The sequence below is a fragment of the Taudactylus pleione genome, unplaced genomic scaffold (assembly GCF_031769625.1).
Source record: "Taudactylus pleione unplaced genomic scaffold, aTauple2 ptg000157l, whole genome shotgun sequence".
In the NCBI taxonomy this organism is placed as follows: Eukaryota; Metazoa; Chordata; class Amphibia; order Anura; family Myobatrachidae; genus Taudactylus; species Taudactylus pleione.
Window position 1 is genome coordinate 7,151,287 of NW_028284559.1, and position 24,927 is coordinate 7,176,213.

At 44.5% G+C, this 24,927-nt stretch overlaps 1 protein-coding gene across 2 annotated transcripts in view; it reads left to right on the top strand.

Moving 5' to 3' along the window:
• Positions 1 to 23,884, top strand: part of VCL (vinculin) — a 111,498-nt gene extending 87,614 nt beyond the window's left edge. Inside the window, exons 19-22 of one of the 2 annotated variants that reach the window (XM_088474981.1) lie at positions 7,722 to 7,958; positions 20,100 to 20,303; positions 21,252 to 21,356; positions 22,155 to 23,884. In XM_088474981.1, the coding sequence (XP_088331107.1) occupies positions 7,722 to 7,958; positions 20,100 to 20,303; positions 21,252 to 21,356; positions 22,155 to 22,301 (693 nt within the window). In that variant the 3' untranslated portion in view covers positions 22,302 to 23,884. The remainder of the gene's footprint in view (positions 1 to 7,721; positions 7,959 to 20,099; positions 20,304 to 21,251; positions 21,357 to 22,154) is intronic. The other variant, XM_088474982.1, reaches the window with a different exon arrangement.
• The last annotated feature ends 1,043 nt before the right edge of the window (positions 23,885 to 24,927 follow it).

Sequence of the window (24,927 nt, forward strand, 5' to 3'; positions counted from 1 at the left end):
CCCCAATCCACACGCTAGTTCAGTCCTCTGGCACAGTTGATTGTGGATTGTTCCTCCCAGCCTCCATATAGGGCAGCCAGAGTGTATGTCAGTTGCTCTCTGAACGCTGCTCCTACAAGAGGGACGCTGGGCAATCTCCCTGTATACCTTGCCTACTGCTGGTCTAGGTTTTTACAGGGCTCTATCCTACCTAAGCTTGGGCTGATTATGGTAGTGAGAGCTTATATGCATATGGCTCGCAGAGTATTTATGCATGACATGTGATTGTTGTTTATGGAAACTGTTTCTTCTGTAAAAGAACTGTAATTCCTGTATACTGTCACTGTCTCTCCCCTTCCCTTGCTACAGGTGTGTGGGTTGAGAGTAGAAAGCAGCACATAGACACTCAGAACCAGTGGCATAGTGTTATGTCTAAGGAGTCCCCACAGGACTTTCTACAAAATGGGCTTTGTGGGAACTGTTTCAGACAGCCACCACACCAATTAAGTTTGAATGTTTCAGGCCCTGAGCCTCCTTGGGCATCATTTTCTCAGGTTATGGCTCAGATGGCGGAACGGCTGGCTGCCCCGGTACCACCGGTTTAGGGTTTGCCTAAGCAGATGCATCCTATGCCCATGATGTGGCCGCCTTGGATGGACCCTGGTGCTGGTAAGGTTATGGCATCATCCTCGGGGGTTTTTCAGCCTCAGGCTGTCAAGCCAAAGCAGCCTAAATCTAGGCGCCATGTACCGCCTTACATGGGTGAGTACTCGAGTGCCTCCTCCTCCGAGGAACAGGCACAGGACTTTTCACAGGAGTCTAGCTCCGAGGAGGATGATGATCATTTCCCAGTAGCCGATGTCCCTTTTCTGATAAGTGCTGTAAAATCTGTGTTAAATATCGAGGAAGGGGATCTTCCGCTTAGGAAAGCCCCCTTGTTCAAAATTGGTTAAGGCAGAATTCCCAAAGTCTGAACATTTATCAGAACTTATGGAGGAAGCGTGGGTCCGTCCGGATAAGATAAGCCATTTTCCTAAAAGAATGGCGCTTCTATATCCTTTTCCAGCAGAGGACTGTGCCAAGTGGGAGAATCCACCATCAGTTGATGCGCATGTGGCACAGCTTATTAAACTTACCACTTTGCTAATCCCAGCAGTTTCGCTGAAGGAAACCACGGATAGGAGACTGGAGTCTTGTCTCAAATCAATTTTTTCGCTGGCAGGAACGGCCACCCGCCCAGCTATGGCCACTGTCTGGGTAGCAAGAGCTATTGAGGAGTGGGCCAAAAACTTTACCAGATGCCTCTAAGGAGCAACTGGATATGATCTCCGTTATTAGAGAAGGGGCCTCTTTATTTGGGTGATGCCGCCTTGGATGCAGGGATCCGTTCCTCTAAAGTTTCAGCTGAGTCCGTGGTGGCACGTAGGATCCTCTGGTTGAAGGATTGGAGGGCAGATGTCGGGTCCAAAAAGGCCCTAGAATTCCTTCCATTCACAGGAGGTGTGCTCTTTGGTCCAGAACTGGACAAAATTGTATCCTCCATGGCAGCCTCAAAGAAGGCAGGTTTACCATCAGCAACCTCGTCTAAATTGAGGAGGACGTCCTTTCGGGGGTTTCGGCCGCAGGGCAAGGCCAAAGGTCAGCCCCCAACGAGATTTCCACCAAGAAAGGCAGGACCCAGGAAGCCCTGGCAGAACAAACGTCCAGGATCTAGGGTCCAGGATAAACTAGTGGCCTGATGGGACGGGCCTCCCCCTGGGGGATCCCAGGGTGGAGGGCCGACTACTTCGGTTCTCAGAGCCCTGGCACCTCACGAAGGAGGATGCCTGGGTTCGGGGAGTTGTTTCCCGAGCGTACGCCCTGACGTTTTGGAGGACTCCTCCTCAAAGGTTCTTTTGTGTAAACCCGCAGGTGGGTTCAGAAAGCGCTTTGGCCCTTCAGAAGGCTATTCTTGCCTTACTAGCATCAGAAGTAGTGATTCCGGTGCCAGAGAACCAGTTCCGAGAGGGGTTTTACTCCAATCTGTTCTTGGTTCTGAAACCGAATGGGTCATACCGGCCTATTCTAAATCTGAGAGAGCTCAACAAATTTGTTCGAGCCCCCGGGTTCAGGATGGAAACATTGCGATCGATTGTGTTGGCAATGGAACACGGGGACTATATGGTGTCCCTAGACATACAAGATGCCTACCTTCACATCCCAATCACACAGGCTCATCAAAAATTTATTCTTTTGCGGTAGGGGAGGAACATTTTCAGTTCCAGGCCCTGCCGTTTGGCCTGTCCACAGCCTTTCGGGTATTCACCAAGGTGATGGCAGTGATGATGGCATGCCTCAGGCGCCAAAGCGTCAGGATTTTGCCTTACTTGGATGACTACCTGTTGCTGGGGCAGTCCCCACAGCAGTTACAGGATCATATGAGGCTGACCGTATCATGTCTGTACAGTCACGGCTGGATCATAAACTGGCAAAAGTCGTCACCCTGTCCGGTACAACAGATGTGTCATTTGGGAGCGAGATTGGACTCCGTGGTGCAGAGAATATATCTGCCGGAGGAGAAGATCCTTGCTCTACAATCACGAATACGCAGATTGCTTCACAACAGGCAAATAGCCGTTCTAGTAGCCATGCAGGTCCTGGGGTCGATGGTGGAATACTCTCAATTAGACTCCGGGCCACTGCAGCAATTCATTCTGTCTCGCTGGAACAAGGATCATCGCACGATCAGGTCCCAGCTGCTGCATCTCTCTCCAGAGGTACGGTTGTCCCTGACCTGGTGGTTGCAGACAAAGCATCTCAGGCAGGGTCGCCCCTTTTGGGTGTTGGATTGGACATTAGTCAAAACAGACGTCAGTCTTCAAGGTTGGGCGGCGATGACGGGGTCACACACTTTCCAAGGAAAGTGGTCAGTGACGGAAAGCCGGCTACTGATAAATATCCTGGAACGAAGAGCTATATTCAAAGCTTTAGTGCAGGCTCAGGAAATCTTAAAGGGCAGGTCGTGCAGATACAGTCGGACAATCGCACCGCGGTCGCCTACCTAAATCATCAAGGGGGCACGAGGAGTCGGGCCGCCTTGGCAGAGGTATCAAGAATCCTGGTATGGGCAGAGACTCATCTGCCCACGATATCTGCCGTGTTCATTCCAGGAATCCTGAATTGTGAGGCCGATTTTCTCAGTCAGCAAGAGATAAATGCAGGGGAATGGGCCCTACATCCACAGGTTTTTCGGAACCTTGTTGACAGGTGGGGTCTACCAGAAATAGATCTGATGGCATCAAGAAGGATTCCCAGGTACGGGTCCTGGACAAGAGATCCGAGAGCCGAGCTTGTAGACGCACTGGCAGTAAAGTGGCGTTACAAGCTGGTATATCTGTTTCCCCCGTTTGATCTTTCTGACCACTCTGGGCAGAAGAGCAAACAAGAGGGCAGCACTGGTTCACAGATCTACGGTCTCTCTCCATAGACACTCCATGGCCTCTGCCATTGAGACCGGATCTGTTGCTACAGGGTCCCTGCTGGTACCCGGATCTTCATCGGCTATCTTTGACGGCATGGCTCTTGAGGCCTCCGTCTTGAGGGAAAAGGGGTTTTCCGAGTCTGTTATACGGACGATGCTGAAGGCACGGAAACCATCCTCAGCCCGTATATATTATAGGGTTTGGCATACTTTCTTTCAGTGGTGTGAACTGAAAGGGTATGATCCACATAAATTCCTGATATCCAGAGTGCTGGATTTTCTTCAAAGCGGTCTGGAAAAAGGGGTACGCCTGGCCTCTTTAAGAGTAAAGGTGTCAGCTCTTTCAGTCTGGTTCCAACATAAAATTGCTCTGAGACCGGATATAAAGACCTTATTTCAGGGGGTGTTGAGGATTCAGCCTCCCTTTGTTTCCCCGGTTGTTCCGTGGGACTTGACTCTAGTTCTGAAGGTCTTACAGGCTCCTCCGTTCGAGCCTTTAAATTCAATAGACATCAAGTGACTAACAGCAAAGACGGTATTCCTCCTTGCTATGGCATCTGCACATAGTGTCGGATTTAGCTGCGCTTTCCTTCCGGGAGCCGTTCTTGATATTTCATCAAGATAGAGCAGTACTACGTACTAGGGAGGGTTACCTTCCGAAAGTGGTGTCTAAATTTCATATTAATGAAGAAATAGTAGTTCCAGCATTTCAGGGCACAAGTCTCTCACAAGGTGAGGCTTCCCTGGATGTGGTCCGTGCGTTGAGAATTTATGTTAAATGCACGAGCAAATGGAGGAAGTCCAATTCACTTTTTGTGCTTTATGGTTGTCATGAGCGTGGCTGGCCAGCCAATAAACAGACAGTGGCCAGGTGGATTCGCATGGCAATTTCATTGGCTTATACACAGACTGGTATGCGTGTGCCGGATTCAGTGACTGCACATTCTACTAGGGCGGTAGGTCTATCATGGGCGGCCCGCCGGGGTGCTTCTGCTGAGCAATTATGTAAAGCAGCCACATGGTCTTCCATCAATACCTTTGTCAAATTTTATGCCTTTGACACTTTTGCCTCTCAGGATGCCTTCTTCGGGCGTAGGATTTTCCTCTCTTCCGAGAGTCAGGAGCGTCCCCGCCCGTAGGGTTAGTGCTTTGGGATATCCCCAACGTAATGGCTGTGGACCCCGAAGAAGAAAATAAGAGTTATGGTATAACATACCTTTTGTTAACTCTTTTTCTTCGAGGTTCATGGGGTCCACAGGACACCCACCCAGACGCACCTGTAGTTCTGGGGGAGGTTTTCCGTTGTTTCTTCTCTTGAGAGTCTGGACTCGTAAGTATGGGTCTTTTCTTTCTTACCCTTTATTTGTTTGTCTGCTTGAGCTTGGTAACGAACTGGCTACCTGAGGCAGGAGGTGGGGTATATGAGGAGGAAACCCGGTGCATCCTGGGAGCAGTGTGTTGAGTCTCCCATATCCAAATATTCGAAATACGGAATTTTTTTTTTTAGCATGAGCGAGCTAGTGACACCTTTTGCTTTCTGATGGCTCAATGTACACAAACTTTGTTTAAGGCACAAAATTATTGAAAATATTATATAAAATGACCTGCAGGCTTTATATATAAGGTGTATATGACACAAAAAATGCATTCTGTGTTTAGATTTTGGTCCCATTCCCAAGATATGTCAGTATGGTATACAATTATTCCTAAAATACGGAAACATTCGATATCCAAAATACCCCTGGTCCCAAGCATTTTGGATATGGGAGACTCAACCTGTATATAATATATAATCTTAATAGCTGGCAGGCGCAGCTGCAGCCGCAGACCCAGTACACACCTCTTTTCTTTTCCTTTTTTTATTCCCGGGTGCGACCCAGCTCCCTACTCCCTGCATTTGACATTGACATCATACCCTAGTGCGTGTGATGTCATGATGTCACAGGCTCAAACGTGGCACCCTCTGGCGACTTCGGTGCCTGAAGCTCGTGCTCCGGTACCCGCCCTTCCTATGCCCCTGACTACAGGGGTGATTGGAGAGGAAAATGTGATGGGGAGATGACTTACTACAGGCGGATGTGAAAAAATGAGAGGCTACAGAGGTGAGAAATGTGTTACAGGGATGGGTATATATATAATCGCTCTCTCTCTCTCTCACATCAAGTTATGTTTTGATCTTTCAATTCAGCTCCCTGACAACAAAACAAAAATGTTGTGCACCCCTGTTCTAGACCAATAATGTATACCCAAATATGATGGGTGTCTGTTTTTATGTGTCTCTTAAGTAACTACACCATACTTTCAACTAAATTGTGAAAGAGATTGAAAAAAAACATACAGGTATATGTTACACAGTTCCAGCTCTTACTGACTGGGAGCTGCCATGATGAATGCTGTACAAAAGGGCAATTCATTTTCTACACCTAAGCCAATGACTAGGTATTCTCAGCAATAAGGCTACTGGAGGGCTGTTAATAAATCCATCTGTAATGTAATAAGCCAGGTAAGACAGAGTAAATCTTCAGACTTGGAAATTCACCCTCAGGGAAGTATATTGTTTAGGATGTTACTTATTTTGAATACAACAGATCTGCTGTGCAACCAAGTTCTATCCAAAGCACAGGCATGAGTTTATCGGTTATCGTATCCAATTGAAACCCAAGTAATCAGATCGGCATATATAGAATTCTCTGAAGGTGGAAGTAAGATAGTGGAACTTCAGAAGAAGACCATGCCTTTGTCATTAATAACACATTTGGTTAACCTTGATGCAAAAGAAATGTTTTGCCTATAATGTGAACTGTTGCTACCTTCCTTCCTGCAGATTGTGATCATGTTCTGGGTTATAGAAGTTATGTTGTATTCTCAATTCTTGGTGTTCAGGCTGAAGTGCTGTACAGTTCCAAATACATTATCCATTTCAGATCAGTCTTTTGGAGGGTACACACGGTCAGACCATCAGACAATGATGACGACCGTTATATGATCGTCCTGCATGTGTTGGATGATCGTTATCGAGCATTCAACACATGCATAAATCCCTTAACAACTATAACGACCCGCGATTAATGATCACGTGTCCCTATAGTAAACAGGCTAACCTGGTCGATATTGACCAAGTTGGCCTGCATGCACGGGAGACGGTCGATGGTCGTCATCGACAATTCGTGCCCGCGTATCGACCATAGTTTGGTCGTTTGCAGGGGCCAGAAACTGTACAATTTTAATGATATGATCGTTATCGTTAAAATCGTGCAGTTTATCTGACCATGTGTACGGCCCATTTAACTGTAATGGAACATTTGTTTATTTACCACAGTTTTATGGTAACAGAGAAATCTGAGACTTCTAAAAAAGCGTTGAAACTAGAAATATATAAGTGTGGTTCCATTTAACTCTGTGCAAGCCTTACTGTCCTATTACAGCACATTCCGTCATTGTTTTGGGGAGTGTGAGATGCATAGAAATGTTAGGTAATAGGATATATTACAGGACCTTTGCACTATAAATGGCTGTAAATGCATTCATAAAAAGTATACTATAGAAAATGTAGCATATCACTTTATTACAGCCCTGTTTCCACATTGGTGAATTGCTCAATGAAACTGATGTGGAGTTGTACATAAAAGTAGTAATAAAGGCTGCAAATTTAAATAATTCTAAATGTTTGTTTGGGTTATTTTGATTTTTTAATTAAAACCCACTTTGCTACAAGGTTAGTTTGTGCTATTTACATTATACGTCAATAATGCCGATGTAGCCTTTTTAACATGAAATCATAGATTAGCATTGTAAGAACTGATTGTTTTGACTAATTCATACATGGCATTAATGCTGAAAGTACAATGTGGCAAATCCTTTACTGATTGTACAATAGTAACATTGCAGTTATATTTCAGTCGCTTTCTTTTTGCTGTATAAAATGCAAATTGTAACATTTATGTCTGTCTAATAGTAAAAATACACCTACACACACACCTACACACACACCTACACACACACCTACACACACACACACACCTACACACACACACACACCTACACACACACACACACCTACACACACACCTACACACACACACACACCTACACACACACACACACCTACACACACACACACACCTACACACACACACACACCTACACACACACTCCTACACACACACCTACACACACACACACGGTTTGGCTTCAGGTGCAGTCAATCCTTTGCCCTCCTGTCCCACCTCTGCTTCTGATACTAACCCTGTCCCCCTTTCTTTACCCCTCCCTGCCCTCCCAGTCACCCGGAAGCCCTGCTCCCGCTACCCCGCAGGGTAGAGAAGCCGTTGTGTCTGCGGTAGAGCAGGAGCGTGAGGAAGAGGAGGAGGAGGTGTCAGCGGAGTTTGCTCTCTCCTCTGACATTGAAGATGATTATGAGCCAGAGCTGCTCTTAGTGCCTGAGGGTCAGCCTGTTAACCAGTCAATGCTGGCCGCAGCTCAGTCTTTGCATCGGGAAGCTACCAAATGGTCCAGTAAGGTATTCAATGGTTACAAAGTTTGCATCCTCCACCGTGCCATGTGCATCTCACCCCTGTCCCTCCATCCATGACACGGTTTGCGCCTCCCGTCTGCGCCAAGCTGATAGTGTTGCTGAATGTCTTGTTTATACTGTACGTGCTGGCTTGTGTCTGTAAGCCCATGTATGGCTTCATCATTGGATATTGGCTTGTGTATGGATTTTATTTATGCATTCAGATGTGTTGAGTCAGTTGTCCAGTTATGCTTATTTCATGATAGTTTGGAGAGAACAGTAACGCATCGTTCAGATAAATTCTTTCTATATCAATGAGTTGCTCTGTCTCTAACATAGAAAGACACCACTCCTAATGCTTTATTTAAAATAATGGGTAAGAACAGAGTGGATCAACTTTATAAAGGCTTAGGCCCTCATTCAGAGCCGTACGCTCTGAGCAGAGCGCACGCTCTGAATGAGGGCCGGGCTCCATTTTCATGGAGCGTCCTCCTGGACGCTCGTATAGCTGTGGGTCACCACCCACAGGCTATACGAGCGTGCTTTTTGATGGCCGCGATGGTCGAGACCATCGCGACCATCGAAATTGCGAGCCGGAGCCTGCGGTTGAGGTTTTCAACCGCAAGCTCCGGAGTGATTTTGGCTCTATCAGAGCCAAAATCACTCCCACTGACATCACTAGTGATGTCAGTGGGCCGGCTTCTGACGGGAGGCGTTCCCGTGGGAACGCCCCCGTCACGGAGGCACGCCCCCGGCACGCCCACCAAAGGGGGCGTGCTGTCAATCAACATTGACAGCACGCCCCCTTTGATCGGACACAACGAGCGAAGGACTTTCCTTCGCTCGTCGCGTCTGGCGCATGCGCACGACGGAGCTCCCTCCGTCGTGCGCATGCTCAGTGCATAACATCGACCCACTTGCGAGCGGACAGCCGCTCGCGAGTGGGTCTGAATCAGGCCCTTAGTACCATTCATTTAGTTATAATACAAATGCATCATGCAAATGCAGATTTAACATGTTTCTGCCCAAGACTTTGTAGACCTGCAGGACAGGTTTCCCTATGTGTACAGTATAAGAAGGGATGACTTTCTTCTCTCCATTCTACTGGGTTTATAGTGAGAAGTCCCTGTGGAAGAAAATAAGTTTCAGAGCATTAACTTACTTTTATATTTAATCTTAATTTAATATGAGTGACTGTCTACACATTTTACAGAGCATCAGAGATGACTGATCTTCATACTTATGTCAGAAGATTCGTTACTAATATTGACTAGAGGTAAATTAATAATGGAACGCCAAACCCTTTGCTGTTTACATTGTTAATACAAACTGTATTAGAGTGGTTTCTCTATAAATGATTCATATAACCCTTACGTTGAGTCCCATTTTTTTTTTTAATTAGGATAAGGAAAAGTGTACATATAGTCGATGCATGGACAAATAATTAATATCAGTACTTGGATATTGCTAACCTTCAGCGGGTATTATTTACAAATATGTGCATATCAGGGAGTTAAAGTGGGAGCACAGGAAAACGTTAATATAACCAGTTTAAACCAGGCAGACATTTACTTTTCTTTATTATTATTTATTTATTTTCACTATGAAAGTACATCAGGAGTTGATTAGTAGATGACTCAGGATTTCTTCTTCGGGGTCCATAGGGTCCACAGGAATTACCTTGGGGCATGTGGTTGGAGTGGTCCAGGCACCAAACGGTTACAAGCTTTAGCTCCGAGGATGCACTGGGTCCTCCTCCATATATACCCCGCCCCTGGCTACAGGCACTTTTTTTGGTGCGCCGGAGTGCACCTTATGAACAGGGGACTGGTTCGGCAGTCCCAAGCAAGTTTTTTTTTTTTTTTTTTCCTATGAGTGAGCAGCACTAGGTGTCTGAATGGACATCCGTGCTGCTGCTCCGTCTACCCCCGCCAGCGCCGCAACACCAATGAGGGAACTGGTGATTTCGGCGGGCGCCAGCGGAGTTGAAGCGCTGGGCCCAGGACTGCAGCCGAAGATGTGGGGGAGGGGATCACGTGGCAGTCCGTACCTCCGGTAGTGGAGACCTGCCGGAGGCCGCTGTTGTGAGGAACCAAGGACGACTGCTTCCCCACTAGAACACCGGGGCATAAAATTCTGGTGTCTGGGATAGGGCGGTGGCCATGTATAGCCCGGTGGATCCATACAGCCTAGGGGAGGCAGGCTCTCCCTGGCGGCCCCTCCCCCAACCCAGACACTAGTCCAGAGATGAGGTTTCCTCTGTCTGGGTCGCTCCTACCTGCCTCCCTGATAGGAGAAGCCCAGAGACCACTTTCAGGTGCTCTCTGTAGCTGCGAATCTTAGGAGGTTTGGTCAGTCTCCCTTTATATCCCTGCATACCTCTCCTTAGGTGGCCAGGTTATACAGAGCTCAATATTCTAAAAGGCCTTTGTGCTGTTCGTAGTTGACTGAGTATATGTATATATATATATATATATATATATATATATATGTGTGTATATATATATATATATATATATATATATTATATATAATTATAATTCTCTTTGCATTGTATGTGACTTATGGCTGTGTTATACTGCCTTTTTTTCTGAATAACTCAGGGCCTGATTCAGAGCCGGACGCTCTGACCAGAGCGCTCGCTCTGAATCAGGGCCCTCCTACATGAAAATGGAGCGGCCTCTTGGATGCTCGCATAGCTGTGGGTGACCACCCACAGCTATAGCGAGCGTCCATGATGGTCGCGATGGTCAAGACCATCGCGACCATCTGGCTTGCGACGGAGACCCTGTGGTAGGGTCTCGCTGCCGCAAGCCCTGGAGTGATTTTGGCTCTATCAGAGCCAAAATCACTCCCACTGACATCACTACTGATGTCAGTGGGGCCGGCTTCAGACGGTAGGCGTTCTCATTGGAACGCCTCCGTCTGGCAGCCACGCCCCCGGCACTCCCACCAAAGGGGGCGTGCTGTCAATCAACATCGACAGCACGCCCCCTTTGGTGCGAGACCCGGAGCTCCCTCCGTCGTGCGCATGCGCAGTAGGGCACAATCGACCCTCTTGCGAGCGTCCTGCGCTCGCGAGCGGGTCTGAATGACCCCCTCAGTTATAACTATAACACTATCACAGCTATTTCTCTTCACAACCCTCTGCTACAGGTGTGTGGGTTATTTTGCTTTGCATAACATTGTGTTGTATTGTTATGTCTAAAGAGAATGAGAAACAGGAGGCTAAAGCCCCTGTGCTGGTGTCATGTATGGCCTGTCAAGCGGGCCTTTCCCCTCAGGATTTCATACAGAATGGATTATGTGGTCACTGTTACAAGTAGTCACCACATCAGTCTAGCCTACCAGCTCCTGGGCAGGAACCCCTTTGGGCTTCTTTTTGCGAGATCCTTGTCCAGTATACCTCTCCTTTGGTGGCAGGTTATACAGAGCTCAATATCCTACTAAGCTGTTTGTGCTTTTTGTAGTTGATTAAGAGCCTATTGCAAATATATTGCTTAAATGCATTGAGTTTTGCTGTGTGTTATACTGCCTTTATTTTTATGATAAAACTGTCCGTTATAGCTGTACTTCACATTTACTAGATATTTGTGAAAGTGGTCACATAACATTGTTGCCTTTATATGACTAAAGGTGCCCATACATCTGCGACAGATCGTCGGGATGCGACGGATCTTCATGATGTTCAGCGATCTGTTGCCAGCACAACAGATGTTTCATCTGGGGGCGCTACTAGGATTTCCTGGTACAAAGGATCTTTCTACCGGGGCACAAGATTGCTGCGTTACCATTGCTCCGCAATCATAGACTGTCAGTTCACTCTGCAATGCAGGTCCTAGGGTCCATGGTATCCACCTTCGAACATGGTAGTATATGCTTAGTTCCATTCCAGGCCCCTGCAGCGAATGAGTCGGTCTCTGTGGGACGGTCAGTATAATCTGGTAAGGTCTCAAACGATCCTCCTCTCGCCCGAAGTTCGGCTCTCCCTCTCATGGTGATTGCAGACAGCTCATCGGAACAGGGGTCGCCCCTTCTGGATTCCACATTGGGTGCTCCTCACTACCGATGCCAGCTTCCGCGAATGGGGCGCAGTGACAGGTTGTCACACCTTTTCAGGGAGGATGGACGACCAAGGAGGGTCTCGTATCCATAAATATACCACGAGGTCCCCAGGTACGGGTCCAGAACCTTTGCCCCATTCGCCGATTTTGGGGACGCTCTAGCAGTGAAGTGGGACTTCAAGTTAGCGTATCTCTTTCCGCCGATCTCCCTCCTCCCAAGGGTTATCAGGAAATTCAAGCAGGAGGGTGGCACAGTAATACTGATAGCCCCTGCTTGGTCCAGACGTCATTGGTTCACCGACCTTCAGAGTCTCTCAATGGCCTCTTCTTCTAAGGCTGGACCTGTTAACACAGGGTCCCTGCCTGCATCCGGACCTTCCTAGTCTGTCTTTGACGGTGTGGCTCTTGAGTCTTCCATCTTAAGAACCAAAGGTTTTCAAGCTGTGTAATTCAGACGATTCTTACTGCATGAAAGTCTTCCTCTGTCCGCGTCTATTACAGAGTTTGGCATTCCTATTTGTAATGGTGTTTTCATAGAAAATATGATACTATAGGTTTTAGGTTCTCCTGAGTGCTTGCTTTTCTGCAGGCTGGGTTAGACCTCGGTCTCCGCCTGTCCACCTGGAGGGTTCCGATATCTGCACACTCAGTTGGGTTTCAGCGAACAATCACCAGCTGCCTGATGTTAGGAAATTTTTTCAGGGTGTTCCAAGGGTTCAGCCTCCAGTAGCTCCGTGGGAGTTGTCTTTGGTTCTCAGGGCTCTACAGGCTCCCCCATTTGAACCCCTGAAATCAGTAGACCATAGGTGGTTGACAGCAAAGACTGTTTTTCTTCTTGCGATCTCCTCTGCCTGCAAGGTCTCTGATTTGGCAGCCTTTCTTGTCCCTCTCCTTTTTTTGTTTTTCATCAGGATAGAGCTGTTCTTCGTACCAGAGCGGGTTACCTTCCTAAGGTAGTATCCCGTTTTTATGTGAATGAAATGAAATTGTGGTTCCAGTCTTCAGACCTCTCTGTAGGTGAAGCTTCTCTGGATGTTGTACGTGCCCTACGTACAGTATCTAAGTGGATCGCACCAACTCCATTAGGAAAACGGATTCTTTTTTCGTGTTGAATGGCTGACATAAGCAAGGCTGGTCAGATAACAAACAGACTCTGGCCTAGATGGCTTGATATGACTATTTCTCAGGTTTACACACAAGCTGATCTGTTCCAAACACAGTGACAGCATTCTACTCGATCTGTGGGACCATCGTGGGCGTTTTGTCGTGGTGCATCTGCTGAACAATTGTGCAAGGCAGCCACATGGTCTTCTGTCCACACTTTTTCTAAAATTTTACACATTTGATACATTTGCCTCTAAGGATGCTTCCTTTGGGCGTTGGATTCTCCTTTCTACTAAACAGGAGCGTCCCCATCCTTAAGGGAACTGCTTTGGGACATCCCCAAGGTAATTCCTGTGGACCCTATGGACCTCGAAGAAGAAAATAAGAGTTATGGTATAACATGCCTGTTTGTTATTTTCTTCGAGGTCCACAGGGCACCCACCCTAACGCACTTGTTGTTATTGGGTAATCTTTTTTTTTTTTTTTCTTTTGTATTTCAATTATTCCCTCTTCTTAGAGAGTTTTTCTGTGGTACAATTGTCCTTCCTTCTCCTCTAGCCTTCTCCTGCCTTGGTAACAAACTGAGTGCCTGTAGCCAGGGGCGGGGTATATATGGAGGAGGACCCAGTGCATCCTGGGAGCTAAAGCTTGTAACTGTTTGGTGTCTGGATCACTCCAACCACAAACCCCAAGATAATTCCTGTGGACCCTATGGACCTCGAAGAAAAATAGTTAACAAAGGTATGTTATACCATAACTCTTATTTTTTTTTCTGGGTAAGTTGTGACAACCTGTAAACCACTGTGTGGGCACTATTCTGATCATGAAATGACCCGTTCGGTATTCTGTTAGTAGATTTCTAACATTTGTTTTCGGAGTACCTGTCGCCACCTAGGGTCTGAAAAGATTAAAGAAACCAGAACCAGTGTAGCTTATGGAGGGAGGGGCAGTAAGGGGATGTCTTCTCCATGCATCTGTGCTGCCTGCTGCTGTCGCTGTTTCACGGTTTGTGAATAATGTTGGCTTACACAGAGAACAGACGCATGGCTTGGAATGGCAGTGTTTTTTCAAGGATGATTGTCTTGTCTGCGAGTGAGTAATCTTGGGAAATATTTTCTGCATAATTTGAAAATGGTATTCAATAGTTATTATGCTGAACTTACAAGCAATGAACGTGCAAATTAGACCATGTCCTTTTACACATTGAACTAAATGAACAAGAAGCTTAGATAAAGTTAGTGCCACAAAAGTCTGATTGCTTTGAGCATTGCTCTGGAGCACTCCATAAAGTTGGACATTTTACAATGAGACTCTGCTTCCTTTTGAGCAGCAACTAAAGTAAGTTACAGCATCTGATTTTCACCTATCATGTAGTTTGTTTGATCAATAGTCAGAAACTTGGGAAAATAAACATTTTATTGGCTGCTCTTTTTACGGTAGGAAATCCTGCATCAGACCTGGGAGTTCTAGAATTAAGCTGGCCACACACTAGACCAACTTACATCCAACCAGCCCACTAGCTGATTGGTTGGAATGAAAATCTGGTAAGGTATGAAAGCAAATGACAATCAGCAATTTGCTCCCAGCTGCCGGAAAATGGACAAAAACTGTTGTTTGAACAAGTTGTTTAGATCAAACATTTAACAAACTTTTCTGAACGTCCATTTTCATCTGTTTTCATTTAGGAGCAAATTGCTGATCATCAGTTACTCCCATATGTTACCAGATTTTCATTCCAACCAATCAACTAGTTGGCTGGTTGGATGTAAGTTGGTCTAGTGTGTGGTCAGCTTTAGGCTTATATTTGTTTCACATTTGTGGTGCCGATCAATAATTCCATGTATTTTATGGAATAGCTTTTAGTGCACTTGATCCTACTTCTATTGCCCAGAATTCCTGTGATACCACAGTCCACCTCTGACTGACATTTGCTCTCCCCAGCTCTTAGTACTGCCTGTAAGATTATTAGCATATATATACTGTATAGCATCTTAAAGTTCCACAGTGATGCAAATAGGGTAGACATAGTTACAAAATTAGAGGCAGATTATATATACGAGAGCTGATTGAAAAGTAATAAGACTGATTTTTTTTCACAATCTGACTCCACAGGTTCTGAACATTTTTATTTTTCAAAGTAGTGTCCATCACATTCAATACATTTTTTGTGGTGTTTCAACAGCGATTCAAAGACGTGCAGTAGACTGTTTTGTGACATCTCTATTAGTGTTGCAGCTGTGGCACTTTTCACTTCATCATGTGTTGAGAACTTCTTTCCGGGCAGTTGTTTTTTTCAGGGTTGGGAATGCCCAGAAATCACAGGGCGCTAAGTCTGGTATTCCAGTGCTGTCCCATTAATTTTAGTCAGTGCTGCCGATGCAACAGCAGCAACATGTGGTCGGCATTGTCTTGGACCAATAAGCACTGTTTCTTCTGCAAATGTGATCTTTTTTCTTCCTCATGGCTCCACACAAATGGGTTTTTAGGACGCTGTAGGATCATACCGTGTGCATCAAAGAACAGCAGAAGCATAAATACACATGCCGAAGGAATCAAACAGAATATTTTGGGCGGAAGCGAATTTGCGCGTTTCCATACACTGGACTATTGTTTGGATTCCGGATCACAATGACAAATCCACAATTCATCACACATCACAATCGATGTCAGGAAATTGTGTATCCTCTCCGACATTCCAACGGTGATCTTGCATGATTCAACGCATCATCGAATCTGTTCTTCTGAGAGATTTATGGGCACCCACCTGGTACACACGATGCATTTTCAGGTCCTTTGTCACAATATGCTGAACCCATTTGAATGAGATGCCAAGGGAAGCCGAAAGTTTGCGTAAAGTTATCCTTCTGTCATTTTGCAACATCTCTGCATCTTTGGCAATGTTGACATCTGTAACCGCGGTGGATGGTCTCCCAAATCACACTTCGTCAGTCACTCGCGTATTACCCTCTTTGAAGTGCTTCCACCACCGAAATACTGCAGCACGGCTAATTGTTTCTCCACTATATGCTTGCCATAACATTTCATGAGTTTCATATCTATCTGCTTTTTCCAAGTTTAACACAAAATTCAATCACACATCTCTGACGTAATCTCGGACACGTTTTCCTCATCCACCATGATTAAACGTACGACGATTTTCCACTCACTGTGACCAAACAAAGAAGACTATGGCAGTCCAACCGCAGGTTCAGACACATCGATGTATGAGCTTCACAATAACCAGCATAGCGTTGCCACGCCTACCTATGGGACAGAAAAGCAGAGGTGGTCTCATTACTTTTTCAATCAGCCCTCGTAATATATATATGATAATGTGCTCATTTCCTACTTGGTCCTTAGTATGTAACATTTAGTCATTGGTTGCACTCTTTTTTTGGGGGGGATTTAAAATCATGCCACATTTTACTTCTGATACTTTGATAATCCATTGTCACAACAGACATTTTCCCATACAATATATGAATTCTTCTACTTGCAACTTTTTTTTTTGTTTTTCTTAAGACAAACTTTCCCCTAAGGTGTGTTATAAATAACATTGGTTGTTTTCCAAAGTTACTACTGCAGTAAGTATCTTAGGGCAATATACTTCACTGTATACACCCCAGCACAACTAAAAGGGAAAAATCCTCCGATTATCCTAAACTCTAATATCACTAAAGTGTATAATGCTAAAAAATCAAACACTTTTTGTAGCCATAGTTTTACTATAGATATAGTAACACATAGAAGTTGATTGAATTTTAGATGAAAGTCTTTAAGAGGAACAAAACCTAAATGATTACTATACCCAAATCTATAAACCCAGTCCCAACAATAAAATATATCGTGGCCACTGCTGCTCCTTTGCACTGGGGACCCTCTTTGGATCAAACGCTGCCTATCTGAATAAAGACCGGGCCAGCAGGAACGAGCTTGTAGTACTACCTGGTACGTCCTCCTCATTCCTTCTTGTTTCACATGGGAAGCGTGTTTTCATCAAAGAGGAGCAACATCGGATGTGTACAGGTTTTGGGTTACCCACATGACACATTTTAGGGCCGATGTTACAGTGATTATAATGGAAATGGTGCTGTTAGTATACAAGGAATCTACCTGAGGTGGTATATAGAGGGAGCAGTTAGTTCTACTTTCCACGAGGGTGCAGAGTGGTTACTCTGCAGCACCAGCAGTCCAGTGTCACTATCCTCTCTGCTGCTATGGCAGGTTTCTTTCACACAATGGTGATGGTAATGCCCTTCATCTGTGAACGTCCTGTTTATATGATTGCTGCATTGATGGAGTTGGAGCATTGACAACACTTTTGTTGGTTTGTAACATTGGAGCCTTTGAAGGATCCACTTGATCATTGGCAACGCTGTTACCCAATCATATTTTGGGTGAAGTACCTAAGAATTTGCTTTCCTGGATCAGTTAATTGTCAACTTCTTCCCTATGGAAAGTATATGAACAATACCCAGATATTAAAGAAAGCAGTTTTAGTCTCCTACGGCTACTTACATGGGGCCTAATTCAGAGATGTAGGCAAACCTGATGGAGTGAGATCTGTGCATGTACATGAAATCGATCTGCGAGAGTACACGCCGCAGCCTGATTGACAGGCTGTGGCCGCTTAGGGACAGAGCAGGGTTGGCGACAGGCAGCGTAGCAGAAAACGGGGGCTTGTCGTCCCCATCTTCTGGGCGTGTTGAAGCCAAGGACCCAGCTTGTCTGGCTTCAGCAGCGTAAATTCCCTGGTCACCCTGAGTAACCTGAGGGTTTTATAGGAAATGCATCAGTGCCACGATTCCCCGATGCTGATTGCCAATCAAAAATACCAATCCGCGGATATCGATGATCTGAGAATAGTCAGGGAAATTCAACATGTTAAAAATCCCAGAATCTCCGGTTCCGCACATTTTCGGGTTGGAATTGGGGGATCAAGATTGTCCAACATGTTGGATTTCCCCGATTCTGTGATTTGTGTACATCCCTGAATCGGGCCCATAGTTTTATTAGCACAAGTGTTTGATGAAACAGTTTACTATGTAAAGTGTACAGTCCATTACAAAGGAAGGTGCTGCCTCTATTTACTCACTATATTTTTTTAATATGTTGATCAATGAATAAATTAATTTTTGCTAAAAAAAAAAAAAAAAAACTTTTTTATCTATTACCCACTTGTAATTATACAAGTAATGTTTTACTACTATTAATCTTATATCCCTTTTCCACCAAAATTCCGGGTCTGACCCGGAGTTGAAACAGGGTTCCTATCCGGATCAGACCCGGAATTTAGCCGGCGCCGACTCGCGATAGACCCGGCTTTCCCGGCGTAAAAGTGGATGCTTGGAGATTACGTCATCTCCAAGCGCCACTGAAGCCAGACCAATCGGCTGGCTTGCGGCGCACTGCGGGTCATCAAGACTCGGAGTGCGCCGTACACACAGCAGGGTTTCACGGGTTACTCCCGTGTTAAACCCTGCTATTTTACCTGGGTTGGATTGCCGGGTCACTCGACCCGGCGATCCAACCCTCACCGCTTTTACACCAAGGAGCTCCCCGGGTTAACCCTGCAATAACCCGGGTTTTAGCTCCGGGTGTAAAAGGGGTTTAACTGTACTCCTGCGAACATCATGACAGGTTTTTGACATATCTGAGTGCTAGCTGTCCAGCTCTTTTATTGTCCTAATGCAAGATGTTGCATACAAGCTATAAAATGTAAGAGCAGTGTGGAGAGAAAGCAATCTGTCATGTAAACTATTCTAATTATTTTTCTAAGGCCACTATAGTTTTTTCACATCTTCTAGGAATCGGAATGAACCGTTTTTGTCTGATTCAACTTACAAATGTAACTAATAACCCTTATGAAAGAGGTCCTGATTAGCGCTTCCTTAAGAATGGACTTACTCTCAATATGCAAATTAATGTTTTATAGATGACATATTTGCTTTCTTGGGTAAAAAAAATGCTTGCCCGTCATTGTGGGTGCTGAATGTAGAGCCTTCCCTCTATTTTGTGCCCTCAGATTGACTTACATTCAGGTGTGGAATTACTAACTGTTGCCATCAGTGCATGAAGGTATTGCTTTGTTTGGTACTAATCCACAGCGTGCAAATCTCCATACAGTTCAGTCCGGAAGGGTGACACGTGTGGGGGCCTCTTCTGCTGTTTGTACCATGTATTGAAGACCATTCCATTTGACAGATCTGTTTACAGCATCCTTAATCCTGCACACTTCACTTACGCGTTTCTTGTTCCCCCTCCGTGCTTGTGTCACCAATTTTCAACTGTGAGGTCTGGAAAGTCTGTTATCCAACATGCAGGTGTCTGTAATCCTGCAAGTCTAACACTTATGTCTTGTATTTCTCATTGGTGCTTCTGTGGCTCAATTTCAGAAGCTTTTAAATATAAAGCATAACCATCAGAGAGAAATGTCCCACATTAATTATTTTGTTAAACCACTATCCGATTTGGTCTTTTAACAGCATGAAATTACTGCCTGCTTCAACCAAGACATAACCTTTTCATTTACTAGTCAGTTTGACGTGTGGATTTCCTTAAGCCTCTGAGAGAAACACATGTTGCTAGAGCACTATTTATGTTTCCACCTGTGTTTTGCTAACCACAGTTATGTGGACTTGGTGGATTTCTTTAAGCAACTTAAGGGGGAGATGCAGCAAGCCTACTAAAGTGTGGAGAAGTTACCCATAGCAACCAATCAGCTGGCACCTATCGTTTTATAGAATGTATTTGATAAATGTTTCCTCGAAGCTGATTGGTTGCTATGGGTAAGTTTTCTCCTTGTCCACTCTTTAGAAGGCTTGAGTCATCTCTTCTAGTCTTTACAAATAGATGGCTGGGCTTTGTTTCCTAAGTTACATCGCCACCTAGCAAAGATGGAGGTAATCCTGTATAGCAGTTAGATTGGTCCTCTTCCCTTATTCCTTACACATCTACCCTGACTGCTTCCCCTTTGCAGGGTAATGACATCATTGCAGCAGCGAAGCGCATGGCTCTGCTCATGGCAGAGATGTCTCGGCTTGTGAGAGGAGGCAGCGGGAACAAGAGAGCCCTGATTCAGTGTGCCAAGGACATTGCTAAAGCTTCAGATGAGGTGACCAAATTGGCCAAAGAAGTGGCTAAACAGTGCACAGATAAGAGGATCCGTACGAACTTGCTACAGGTAAACAAAGATTCATTTTTAGTAGGTGTGTTTGTATTATACCGACTTGTCATTGGTTGGGTTTAGTCATTTAGGGATGGCATTCTTTTTAAAAGTAAATTTAGGACAACATACTCGTGAACATGTTATAACTGCTGTTGCTGGCCGGGAGCAGCCATGATCTGCTTTCTCAGGCTTGTCAGCACTGTGCTGCATTGAATGAGAGAAAAGCAAATTGTTTGAGAATACAAATTCTTTACTCTAAATGGATGTTTATTGTTTTAAATTTTTTTTTTTTTTATTTCCCGATGACAGAGATAAAAATTAGATATTCTGCAGCATACATTTCTACCAACAAAATAGTTTAATTGACTCCAGTCAGTGTAGCGCCCTGAAATGTAAATCAGATGTTCCTTCTTAAAAGATCAGAGCATGTTTTCTTTCACTTTTGGGGGGGATTAAATTTTGCTCAGCATACTGCCGGACTTCACTGCAATGCCTGGCTACACATATATCGGAGAGTATAGTGACCACTACACAAGTTTGAGGTGCAAGAAAAAACTTGCGATTCTGGCAAGCACAACGTACCGTACTTGTGCCGTTATCTATTAATTCAATTCCCCCCCCCCCCCCCCCCCCTGACGTAACAAATTTGTTATTTTAATATACATTTTGCTGTCCACTAAAGTTTTTAGCTCCACGTGATCAATTTCAGATTTTATAATCCGTAGTTTATAAGTAATGTGAGGGAGGGAAAGTCTAATGAGAATAGAAGAGTAGAAACATGAGTACTCAGAAGACCAAAGCATGCTTTGTTTTGTTTTTTTCTTGTGTTAGTACATTTTTTTATTTCTACAAATGCACAGTAAAGGCAAGCAATTGGGTGCAGGGAAATGTAAAAAAAGTGGCTTTCATTTTAAAAAATGTAGACATTGCTCATGAAAAGTCTTTCTCCTATGTGCAATGCAGGTGTGTGAGAGGATCCCAACTATCAGCACCCAGCTAAAGATCCTCAGTACGGTCAAAGCCACTATGCTGGGAAGGACCAACATTAGTGATGAGGAGTCTGAGCAGGTAAGATGAGACAAAAATGGGAGTGCGAACCAGGCTTCAGGGCAAGGCTACGGGGGCCTATTTTAGTTTAGTGATAAAGATCCTGTTCTCCTAAGAAAGCACTTCAGTTGTATGAGCTCTGGTAATACACAAGCAATTTATAACCTCTATGTAGTCTGATCATCTCCTTCAGTCAAGTATTGTTACAAAGAATTGCCTTGAATGAACTTCAGACAATTAATATCCACCATGGAGCTTAATTGGATAAATGATTCGTTGCTGATTTATGACGTTTTATAGATGATTCAGGGTAGTAAATGCTTTTTGGGCAATTAATCACAACGCATCGGGACGACAGATCGTGTAAGATATGTCCTAATCGTGAGTCTCTACTCACGATTACGATGCCGATGCGCGTACCCGCAGGTCGTACATTGCATCTGAAGATCTTGCCTGCTTGATCTTGATCTGAAAATCTCAGTCACGATGCACTGGAATAGTATAGGATGCACGATAGATCGTGGGTCAATATGGATAGTTTTTAACACCAAATCGTTCCCACGACTGCAGGGGGAGAAATCTGACACGATATCGGATCGTGACCTGAATGCCTAGTGTGTGGGCACCTTTAGAAGTCTGTCCACGGTACAGTCGCCTGATTGTAACATCTTAATTTTATGAATAATAGCAATGCAGGTATGGTTTTCTACAAAATACCACTGTGAGACTAAGGGACTAAGGTGTGATAAACATGTAGTCTGTTTGTCGTTCATTGTTATGGATATTTTTAAATTTCAATCTTTTTTTGTTCTGTCTCAGGCAACAGAAATGCTTGTCCACAATGCCCAGAACCTGATGCAGTCAGTAAAAGAGACTGTGAGAGAGGCTGAAGCTGCATCCATCAAAATCCGGACAGATGCTGGATTCACGCTGCGTTGGGCCCGTAAAACCCCATGGTACCAGTAACTCTCCCTACCTAGGATCCAAGATAACCAACCCCCTACTGTAAAAAGCACACTAATACATTGTAACCACACAAACTGATGAGGAATCTGCTTTACATATGAGCCTACAGATCATTTGCCTTTTCTTTTTTATTACCAAGTCTTGTCTGCATTTTTAGGCTCTTCCCTCAGTAAGATGCTTAACTCACCGTTTTCTTTTCATGGACTCCAGGCTATATATTTTCTCCAAAGTGCATTTCTTTACCTTGGAGTGACCTTAGCATTGGGAGAGACCAGTCCATGTGCAATACCCGTTCTCATAGTGATCTTATGTTCATTACAGTTTGTGGCACATCACCCGTATACGGCTCAGCTGCCATATTTTTCTGAACACTGCCTATGATTATAGTATAGTGCAAATCTAACACTAAACTGCTATTTATCAGCCATACTTTTAGTTTGGTGGTATTTGCATATCATAGACCGGAGTACTTATGTCTTCATTTCTTTTTCTCAAAATATGCAGAGAACGGTTATCCTTTGTGCTGTTTGCAAATATTACTGAAGTGTCCTTATAGGCAGGAGAGCATGAGCACTGAGATGAATGTATAATATTGGCACTTCTACCTTTGTGTGTGTGATGCAGTGCCAATAGTGATGGTGAGATAATAATGCTGGCAATCGTCTGCTTCTGTGCCACACAATGGTAGACAGCTACTTAAACGTTGCAATATGACAGTTTAAAATCTGCTGGTTATCATGGGACTGTTCTTCAGAGATCTCCACTTATGGGATGTGCTTAAAGTATGTATGAATGTTTTGAAGGATAAAGATCTTTGATTGTCCAATGAACAGTATTGTAGGTAGTATAACATGCTAGTTCTTTATTATTTCTGCAGCAGCATGTAATAGTCCTTGGTAACATATAAATGTTCCCAATCCCATTGGGGGTTGGAATTTTTGCCAGCATCTAACATACGGTTGTAGGATACATATGTAGGCCCATGCATATGAATGTTTACTTCAGCTTTTCATCATGAACAGTTGATGCAGATTACCTTCTACGTAGCTCACATATATAGGTGTGTACATAAGTTAAATGCCTCAGAACTGTCTTAAGAATGAGAACAGGACATTGACTAGAGACAGCCATTACAGCCTGAGCAATGGTCTCTACAGCCAAGGCTGGTCTACAAAGAAGCCTTCACCTCTAGCCAACTCTTCCTATGCTCTTGTGCATGGTTCTAGTTTACACTGTGCGAATTAAGTTTTTTTTATTTGAATGGAAAATGCCATATTGCCTTTTAACTCATGCTAACCTCCAGTAGAGCAATTAAGTGAAAACAAGACTGTTACTCCTTGGCTGAATTTCTTACATATGTTGTAGCAGCTCCATACTGTACAACCCTGCAGAGGTGTCTAATATCTACTATGCTAGTCAGACCTTTGCTGCTAAGGGGGCCTTCAGTGAATAAAATGGGCGATTTAATATTGTACCTGCCCTATGCCCTGGGACACATTGTAAGTTACCTGTAGATTAAAGTTCTAATCCAGCTGTGTTTTTGTCTTTCACTACAAACCAATAAACCATTTATATACTGAAAACCAGTTTTGTCTATAATTCATGGAAGAATGGATGAGCGTTTACTATCACCATGTGCAATCTTTTCTCTGGAAAACTTGTAAACGTCAAATGCAGCCATACTACTGAGTGTACACATAATGGCTTTGTGCCTCAAAATAAAAGTAAGGCCACATCCCCTAGCACAGACATACACAATGCATAAATCAATTGTGTACCCATCATTTTGTTATGTTCCATCTGCTGCAGACACATTTAGTCACCGTTTACTTTTAATTTGTCATGTTTGTACTGGCCCAACAGCCCCTCCTACCAGGGCAGCGTGTTCCTTTACAAACAATGGAAGGAACACACCAGTTTTACTGTACTTGTGTATGAAGGAGAGAGAAAAAAATCTCCTAGACTCCAGTTGGTAATCCCCAGAGGGCAACTTCAGTATAGGCAGTGTGCCGCTGAACATCACCGCCATATTTGCTCATTACGGTACTCTTAACATCCCGACTTTTCCTGCGCACCTCTATGGGGTGCAAATAAGAAGTAGAAATGTTGCTGGCTGATATGTGCCATACTGGAACCAGACCTCTTCTTTAATTGAATCGCCCCGTTAGAAAATAAAAGGAGGAATTCCATTCTCCATGCCCTGCTTAGTACAGTAAGAGATCTTCCTTTTCATATCCAAGTGAAGAGGCAATGCCTCGCAGTGCCTTCCTGACCAGAGGTGCATTGCAGAGAATTGGATCTCTCCATTAGAGATGATTGGCCAACACTATGTTTTGTAGGTTTTAAAAAAAGCTGTTTCAAAACTCAAGAAGTCTGTCATAGTCAAACTCTGATAAGAAATGCTGAGCTAGCCCAGTGCATCTGAAATCCTGTCCTCCGGACTAACAGTGCATGTTTCCACTTCAGAGTACATAGAAGGTCCACAGGAAACCTTGGGGTATAGGTGATGACTAAGACATCCGGGCACCATGCAGTTAAATTTCTTCTCCCAGGATGCAATGGGGCCTCACTCTATACCCCGCCCTCGGGCCGGAGGCTCCTCAGTTTTGTTTGGTGCCCGGCTGGA